The sequence below is a fragment of the Neomonachus schauinslandi genome, chromosome 4 (genome assembly GCF_002201575.2).
Source record: "Neomonachus schauinslandi chromosome 4, ASM220157v2, whole genome shotgun sequence".
NCBI lineage: Eukaryota > Metazoa > Chordata > Mammalia > Carnivora > Phocidae > Neomonachus > Neomonachus schauinslandi.
The window spans coordinates 107,539,862-107,549,463 of record NC_058406.1 but is presented as its reverse complement, the minus strand read 5'-3'; the positions used below and the strand labels follow the sequence as shown (position 1 = coordinate 107,549,463).

The window sequence follows — 9,602 nt, the reverse complement described above, 5'->3', positions numbered from 1 at the left end:
GCAAATGGAATACCTGAATTTTATTTCCTACAACCTAAACTTCTGCATAATCTATAAAGCACCAAGTAGGCCTAAAATCCAGCTAGAGGACTTTGACTCTAGTGAGAATTGATGAATTGGCTGTTGGTGGTTTTATCTATAAAAAATGTGGGTTCAATAATTGGGAACCGGCTATCAAAATCATATTTCAGGACACCTGGATGGCTCAGTCAGTTAAGCTTCTGGTTTCGGCTCAGGTCATGATCCCAGGGTCTTGGGATTGAGTCCCACATTGGGCTAAGGAGCCTGCTTCTCCCTCTCTCTGTCTGCCGCTCTCCCTGCTTGTGTGTGCTCCATCTCTGACAAATAAAATCTTTAAAAAAAATCATATCTCAAAAAATTAGTGGAACCTTAACATATAATTTCACAGAACCTGAGCAGAAATAGTCAAAACTTAGTTGCATTTACTACAGACATCCCAGCCAAGTCTAATAACATTTCATAATATTAAATTAGAGTGATTATATAGCACATCTCAAGTCATATGGAGTTATGGCACCCCTGTAATATATTTAGCCTCCGCTATTTGTTATCTAGCCAATAGGCAACAAAGCCAGGCAGGGGATGTTTGAACTAAAATAACACAGTTATGCTGAGATATATGTGTGAAGTACTTTTTAAACGCAGCCCCAAAGTGTCTGAACTATAGAAAAACTACATTAGAAGCAATTAATTAGAATTTATCTAGAAGACATTTTGTTCTCTCTTTATATCATCCTCACTCTGTACAAATTCTGGGATAGCACACAAGAATCCTTTCAATTTTTTAAAAATTCACTTTAACATTACTTTTCTGAAAGATTCCTTATATATTTTTTTTCAGGATCCCTATCATCTATCATCTATCGATACATCTATCTAGTCATCCATCCATCATCTAGTCTCACATATATATATGTGTGTATTAGCCACTCTAAAATTCTATTTATGCTCATTATGTTTGACTAAAAATCTTATGTAAAATCCAACTACTTTAAACAATAACTTTCATCAACAGTAACACTAGTCTAAACTACTATAAAAGCAATACTTTTGACACATTCAAAATATACAAATACATAGGGAAAAGGTATAATTTAATAAATCCTATCTTTCTGAGTAAACAAAGTAAATATCAACTTGATAACCTATTTGGGGAAACACAACAAATAACCTAAACAAGCAATCTGTTCACACATATACCAAGTGGCTAAGAAAAAGGAATTTGTTGATAATCTTAAAGAGAAAAACAAAATCTCCCATAATTTACCATATTTGTTTCATCATATTTTTCTCTCACTTTAGAAAAAAAATAGTCTTCCATCACTGTAATTTAATTTTATGTTAAAGCCAAATGAGATATATAGTCCAAAAATTTAATCAGCCTCTACAAATTTATTAAAAGTATAAATGCAAACAACCACCAGAAGAGCAGCAGCATGTAAATAATGATGTACTATTGGGCCAATGTGATATATGAGTGTCTTCACTGACAGCAAAGTGATAGAAAAACACAAAATTGAAGGAACGTATGTCCCATTTGGAAAGAGTAGTAAATAATTGGTCAGTTGTGTCCATCACTGTAAATGGTCAGTCCTGATACAGCTGGGTAAGAAGACAGCCTTACTAACAACCATGTGTGTTCTCCTGGATGTTTAATGCAACAATAGTCACATAAGACTAGTGACATCAACCTGAGTGAATTCACCATCCCTAATTTCGAAAGCCTTACATCTTCATTGAAAAATATTTGCAAGCAGTATACAGAAACTTTTCAACTGAAACTCATTTAATACTATCTACCCCATATTGAGGAAAGAAGGGAATATTCTAGCCAATGCAGGTTGGCTCACAGAATGTGTCCAGTGCTTCTTTTTATTATAACATCTATTATTTTCTAATTATACACAAAAACATCATATTAGAAAATTTGAAAAGATACAGAAAAAAAGATAAAGAAGAAAATGAAAATCATCCATAATTCTTTCTCCAGAAATAGTCACTATTACCATTTTGGTGTATTTCTTCTCAGTCTATTATTATGAATACATACATATCTAGCACAACTAAAATCACACCATATATAGATTATTTTATATTGTTAAATATTTTTTAAAATCATGAATTTTAAAGTCTACAAATAACAAATTAACTATATAGGAATATAATATAATGTATAATGTATTCCTGTACATTATACAGGAATATATTTTAACAGGTAATATATTTATGGGGATGTATTTTATTTCCAATGCTCATGATTAAAAATACAATTTTGCAACTGCTCTCTACATTTCTGAAATCGATGACCTTGAAACCATTCTTAGGTTTCACTTTTTAGGTATAATAAATCATTCAACAGGCATATAGAGAGCCTGACAATTTTCTGAAAATATCAATTAGAAACTTTTGAAAACTTTTTGAAAAATAATGTGTATAGAAAAAGCTACTTCATACAAATCATTACATTTGAAGACTTATTATTTTAAAAAGGCACATGTTTTCAAAGGCATACTTTTCCAATATTCTCCATGCTGCTGATGTCACTTGCAGCAACAGTCTGTGTAATGAAGGAAATGCCTAATCTTCTGCTGGATGGGTGGCTGCAGAGATCCTATCTCATAAATGGGTTCTCCAGCAGGTTTCTGTCTTCTTATAATGAAGAAAGGTCATCTGGAATAGCTTAGTACTAAAAAGTGTGGTTCACAAACATAGCACCTCGGCAGGTAGAATCTTCTTGATTGTCAACAATTAGTGCTGTATAAAATAATTAGCTATTACAACAATGTTCATTGAACCGTCATACACAAATAGTTAGCTGAGAAACGTTTAGCTGTAAGTTGTCTTTATAGTCAAAGTAAAGTGAAAAATAAGTGAAAGTTACCTAGATAACTCAAATTAATATACTTGATAAAGAATACATGTTTTCAACAATTAACCTCACTTTGATTTTTTCTCTTTGATTTTTAAAAGTATCCATATTTAATTGATTCTATTTCAAATTTATATATGTAAAAAATTCATTAAAGCCCTTATGTTTTCATATAACACCCAGTGCTCATGGATCACTACATCAAAAACTAATGACGTAATGTATGGTGATTAACATAACATAATAAAATTTAAAAAAAAACATTGTTTTATGTTATGTTTTAACATTAGGATCTATGCAATCCATTATTATTTATTCTTTTTATTCTACTTAGTAACTAGTCATTAGTTAAGTGTCTAAAAAAACAAAGTAAGTATTTTAGAAACCATTAGAATAACAATTGTGCTATTCAGTGTGTTAGGGTTCAAAATATGTAGAAACACTTGTATGAAAATCCACCAATACAGTCTTCTATGTAGTAATTGGCACCATACAGAGGCCAATCAAAGCCAGCAGTGGGACTAAAGTAGGTAGTCTAGGGCCTAAATAATTGTTTTCTGTTTGTTTTTGTTAGGGTGGTATCTGATAGTTTTCTCCATTGGAAAATTACTATTTTCCCCGTTTAATTAATAAATATTTATGGGGAGACACTCTGAGAAGAACTCATTTCTCATACTTGTCCCCATCTATTTTAGCACCCATTGATAATCCTTGCCTGGAACAATTATTACTGTAATATATGTGAAGTGGTAATTCTCTATTTCCATCATTCCTTCTACATTTATTAGAATACTGCAATAAAGAGCTTTCCCTTCTCTCTCATTTGTTTATTCATTTATTTATATCAATAATAATTAACAGGTTTTATTTTATTCAGTGGCAATTATCTGTTATTGTCATTATTTTGTTGCTGAAATTGTCCCAGATTTGGCCATTTGGGTCCTATGTCATTTTGACATATCTCCATCACTTTTTGAGCTTTTCTTTCTCTTTCACACCATAAGATGGTCCAGGCTTTTTTTTTTTTTTTTTTTCCCTTCCCTGTCCTGGGGCTGGCTATTTCTCCAAGGAGCCATGTTTCCTTTTATTAGAGTAGATAATTGTTATTTGTTTCCTGAAAGTACTGGAAAAACAAATTTAGAAATTTGCCTCTGATTCCGAATCCATTTCCCCCAAACAATGATAAATATTGGCACGTGACTTTCAATTTCTCTTTAGTGACAGAATTAGAAAGAGTGCTCATGATTTGACTGATAGTTAACAAAATGGGGGAGCAAATGTCTTCTCCATCTCAATCCCTCAAGTATGCTTTATATTAAAGCCTTCACCACCCTCAAGAAACAACTGTGTTTTATCCCTTATGTTTAACATAGTAATTACTACCTATATTGTTTCATTCTGATAAGGAAATATCTTTATGAGAGAAAAACTAAAACATACCCACTAGCAGACAGATCTTTTCCTCTCACAACTGAAAGCACAGGTTCAGAATGGAAAAAGGATTTAAACCACCAGCTGGATTCTTCCACTTTCGGTAACCCTATCAAATAAAAGTCATATTACCCCCTTCTCAAACACATTTGGAAGATTAGAAACAAAGAAAATAATGAGGGTCATGCTGATAAGAAATAAACGAAATACCTTGTTGGGATTTGTCATCAGGTATGATGTTAACAGAATCAGTTAAAGAGCTAACTGAAGAAATACTGGCCTCTGTAGGAAACAAATGAGAATCAATAAACAAATAAATAATGGGCAAACAAACACAGACATATTGTTTATGCATAAACTCCCAACTAGCAAGGTAGCATGGTTTGAAACTCCTAGATCATGACTTCATGAATTGAAAAATGGATTAAATTGTCAATTAAAAAGTCTTCTGGAAAAACGCATATTACATGTTCTTTTTTTAAGTTTAAGATAATTTTTAAAAGATATGTCATAATATGTGACTGTTTGCTCCACAAAATTTTGATCATAGAGCTTATGATACACCTAGTTGACAAATAGCACCCAGGTTTTCCAAATAGTCATCATTCTTCTCATTAGCTGTCTTCTGTTTTTGCTGCATTATTTCAGAGTCCCTCTGCTTTCTCTGAGAGGTAGTCAAGCTACCCTCCTTTCTTTTTCCCTTCCTAATTTCATGGGATTTCTTCATGTTTTTCTGGTGGGCAAGTTCTTGCTGATTTCTGTGGGCCATGCCAACCACTGGACCAAGACTGGAAGAGAGCTACTTGGAAGAGCAATGGTCTCCTAGCACACTCTTACATTTTCTATTAATAAGATATATTTCTTTCCATGGTGGACAACTCTGTCTCTCTCCATAGATATAGATGTAGAATTTAAAACATAAATATCACCAAATTCAAAATCTTAGTACAAAATCAAGAATGAATATTATTGTATTACATTAGAAATATTACATATGCATATATTTAAATATTCTACAAAAGTTACAAATTTAGAAATAAAGGAACTATTTTTTTTAAAGATTTTTTTATTTATTTATTTGAGAGAGAGAGAATGAGAGAGAGCACATGAGAGGGGGGAGGGTCAGAGGGAGAAGCAGACTCCCCGCCGAGCAGGGAGCCCGATGTGGGACTCGATCCAGGGACTCCAGGATCATGACCTGAGCCGAAGGCAGTTGCTTAACCAACTGAGCCACCCAGGCGCCCAAAGGAACTATTTTTAAAGAATAAACATTTTATTTTGTTTTATCATACTTGTATTTTAAACCTATAAGTCTTTTAAATTATCAGAATATAAAAACAACTTCTATGGATATAATAACACTAAGTAAATGAAAATAGTTTAACAATTTTATAAAAAGAATAAATCAATAGACATTTCCAACTTTTATCTACAAAGAAAACTTGAAATTAGAATTTTCGACATGTGGGCATATTTTCAATAGATGATAATTTGTTTCTGAATGGTTGTTTCATTCTATGAAATTTCCAAATTTTCTTTAAGAAGCTACAACTTTTTATTCAGCTATGAATATTCACAGGTGGATAGATAAATAAAAATAAAACTGGCAAATAGAAGCTGACCTATTATCCAAGAAAAAATGGAAATTAAAGAATCCTTGAAACAGTCATGTTATCCCTTCTTTTGTAAGAAATAAATAGCATTTTCTTTATGTAAAATTATCAGCTTTTAATAGTATCTCATTAAATGCAAGATACATGAAATTAAAACATAATTATGAAATGTAAGCTTATTTTCACTTATTTATAAGTGTTAATGGTTTCATCAATATGATATAACAGAGTTAAAACGAAGAGATAAGCCTTAACTATATTGATTAAAAGAGGTCTGAATGAGTTCTATTCCTATTTTCTTCACTGTCACAGACAATTGTCAAGTCTTGTCCCTTAAGTTCTGACCAGGACACGATATGTAGGTTAATAATATCTCCCAAACATCACCTCAAGTCACATTCTCTAGGAATATAGTACTCTAGTGATGATAACAACTTACTTCGATAATACTGATTTTTGGCCAGCAGGCAACCAATGGAAGGCACTGATGCCATTGTTTTCCCTGTGAACAAGAGCCAGAGAGACTGCGAACAGCAATCTGGGAACAGTAACAGGGAAAGAGAGGTTGTTAATTGCATGGAGTTTCCTTTTCTTTTTCCATATATATATATATATACACATATATGGGAAAAAAATATACACATATATTTTTTGCAAAGCAGCATAATTTACCATGTAATAAATATACAATAGAAAGAATTGAAAAGCTTACAAAAAATTGTAATCAGATATACTACAATAAACCAAAAAATGCAATCAATGTGTATATTTATTTGGAAAAGCAAGAAAAAAATATTTCCAACTATCCAACTACAAACAATGCCCACAACTTGTTCCAGCTGAAGTAAACCTAAAGGTCAGTCGGAGAAAAAGGATTAACACAGCCATGATATAGTTTCTCACCTATTTGTTTTCTCCAATTTGTTCTTTTAAACAAACGTGTTCTAAGCTTTCCTCAGAAAACACACACTCAAAGTGTGGACGTGATCCAGGAGGGACCGAGTTCTACAGGCCAGGAGCACTCTGCAGTGAATGCGGTTGTGCTCTGGGACCCCTGAGCACACCTTATATTTAGAAGGCTGAAACCTGAGCTGTGGGCACAACAGAGGGAGGTGAAGCTCTTTGCCTGTCTGCCCTTCAGCACGTCAGAGTGCCAACCAGGGCTACAGGCAGCAGGGACGGACTCTGTAAGGTCATGTCTTATGACTGCTGGTTTCTGCAGGTGGAAGGTGATGACCACGCATCCCCTCAGCCTTCCCTATGATCTCACAGGGGGGAAAGCACCGCGCTGGGTTCGGGGGGGGTGGGGGGGGGGGGGGGGGGTGTTACTGCAGCCAGGCTGCAAGCCAGCTGAGGGAACTGGTCATAACCACAGACACAATGATACAAAGCAGAGCCACAGGAAGAGCTCAGGAGGAAGAGCTCTGTGAATTACTGAAGCCCTATGGGAAAGGACATACACTACAGAAGTTTATGGACTGCGAGTTAGAAATTACAATGAGAATGATAAAAGACAGATGGGGCAATCATGGGCAATGAGGGGAAATTAGTGACTTCGTGATATTGTATCGATATTACTTATTGATTCAAAAGCTAGATTTAAATTCTATTTTTGTAACATCTCTTAATGTGAACTGTTTTGCCATTTTATAGACTCAGTTTGTCATGAATCAAATCATGGTTCCACCCCGTTTCAATTTATTTAGTAGCTATTGGTTTTACCAGCTTAAACCACACAAAATTACTTATGTCAGCTAGTTTCAAATATATTCAAAACATTGATTTTTAGTATGCCATCGTGGTTCTTTCTAACTACTTAGTGCACCTGGTTATGGCTCCTTTACGTTGCAAGTGTTATTTACTTATGCTTTTCTCTTGTCTTGATTAGTTTTGTTAGGGGTTTCCCTATTATATTAGATCTGCCAAAGAACTATTTGTTCTTCTCTTTGTTTCTTGATTTTATATTTCCTTATTTTCTGTACTGTTTTATTGTTTTTCCTTTTACTTACTTTAGGATTATTCTTATTGTCATTTATTTCAAAGTATTTTGTTAACTGCCATTATGACATTTCTTGAATATTTGAATTAAAGATGCTTTTCTTTTTCCAAATATATAAACGTTTAAAGATATCTTTTAGTTTATTTCTAAACCCACTGTATTGTCAAGAGAAAATGTTTCATTTTTATTCATTCTTTAAAAGTGTTTTTGGAAATAGCTTTCTGTGTATTTGAGAGTAGTAAATATTCTCCATTTACTGCATATAGTCATTTTATTTTATTTTTTTACATTTAAAATAATTTTTATTTTTGCATTTTTTAATTTACATTTTTAGGAAAACATTTAAATTGCATTTATATTATTTTTAATTTAAATTCAATTAATTAACATATAATGTATTATTAGTTTCAGAGGTAGAGGTCAGTGATTCATCAGTCTTATATAGTACCCAGTGCTCATTACATCCATGCTCTCCTTAATATCCATCACCCAGTTACCCTATCCCCCCTCCTCCTCCCCTCCAGTAACCCTCAGTTTGTTTCCTATGATTAAGAGTCTCTTATGATTTCTCTACCTTTCTGGTTTTGTCTTGTTTATTTTTCCTCTCTTCCCCTATGATCCTCTGCTTTGTTTTTTAAATTCCACATGTGAGTGATATCATATGATGATTGTCTTTCTCTGATTGACTTATTTTGCTTAGCATAATATCCTCTAGTTCCATCCATGTCATTGCAAATGGCAAGATTTCACTTTTTTGATGGCTAAGTAGTATTCCACTGTGTGTGTGTATGTGTGTGTGTGTGTGGGTGTGTGTAGGTATATCTATATATCTCTCTCTATATTATCTATATATATATATAGATATAGATATAGATATATCACACTTTTTTTTTTTTAAGATTTTATTTATTTATTTGAGAGAGAGAGTGAGAGAGAGAAAGAGCACAAGGGGGGGGGGAGCGGGAGAGGGAGAAGCAGACTCCCTGCTGAGCAGGGAGCCCGATGCGGGACTCAATCCTGGGACTCCAGGATCATGACCTGAGCCGAAGGCAGTCGCTTAACCAACTGAGCCACCCAGGCGCCCTATATCACACTTTTTTTATCCATTCATCTGTCAATGGACATCTGGGCTCTTTCCATATTTTGGCTATTTTGGCTATTTTGGACACTGCTGCCATAAACATTGGGGTGCAGGTGCCCTTTTGGATCACTACATTTGTACCCTTGGGGTAAATCCCTAGTAGTACAATTGCTGGGTGGTAGGGTAGCACCAAAAACCATAAGATACCTAGGAATAAACCTAACCAAAGAGGCAAAGGATCTGTACTCAGAAAACGATAGAACACTCATGAAAGAAACTGAGGAAGACACAAAGAAATGGAAAAATGTTCCATGCTCATGGATTGGAAGAACAAATATTGTTAAAATGTCTATAATACCTAGAGTGATCTATACATTCAATGCAATCCCTATAAAAATACCATCAACTTTTTTTCACAGAGCTGGAACAAATAATCCTAAAATTTGTATGGAACCAGAAAAGACCCTGAATAGCCAAAGGAATGTTGACAAAAAAAGCAAAACTGGTGGCATCACAATCCCAGACTTCAAGCTCTATTCAAAGCTGTAATCATCAAGACAGTATGGTACTGGCACAAAAACAGACCAG

General features: G+C 33.8%; 1 protein-coding gene across 1 annotated transcript; it reads right to left on the bottom strand.

Annotated features, from left to right (window-relative positions):
* Positions 1-1,688: 1,688 nt before the first annotated feature.
* Positions 1,689-6,428, bottom strand: PPDPFL (pancreatic progenitor cell differentiation and proliferation factor like). Its single transcript, XM_021688295.1, has 4 exons — positions 6,374-6,428; positions 4,532-4,603; positions 4,331-4,430; positions 1,689-1,752 (listed from the first exon to the last, which is right to left on the bottom strand). Exons 1-4 carry the CDS (start codon positions 6,426-6,428, stop codon positions 1,689-1,691), a joined length of 291 nt encoding a protein of 96 aa, XP_021543970.1.
* Positions 6,429-9,602: the final 3,174 nt, after the last annotated feature.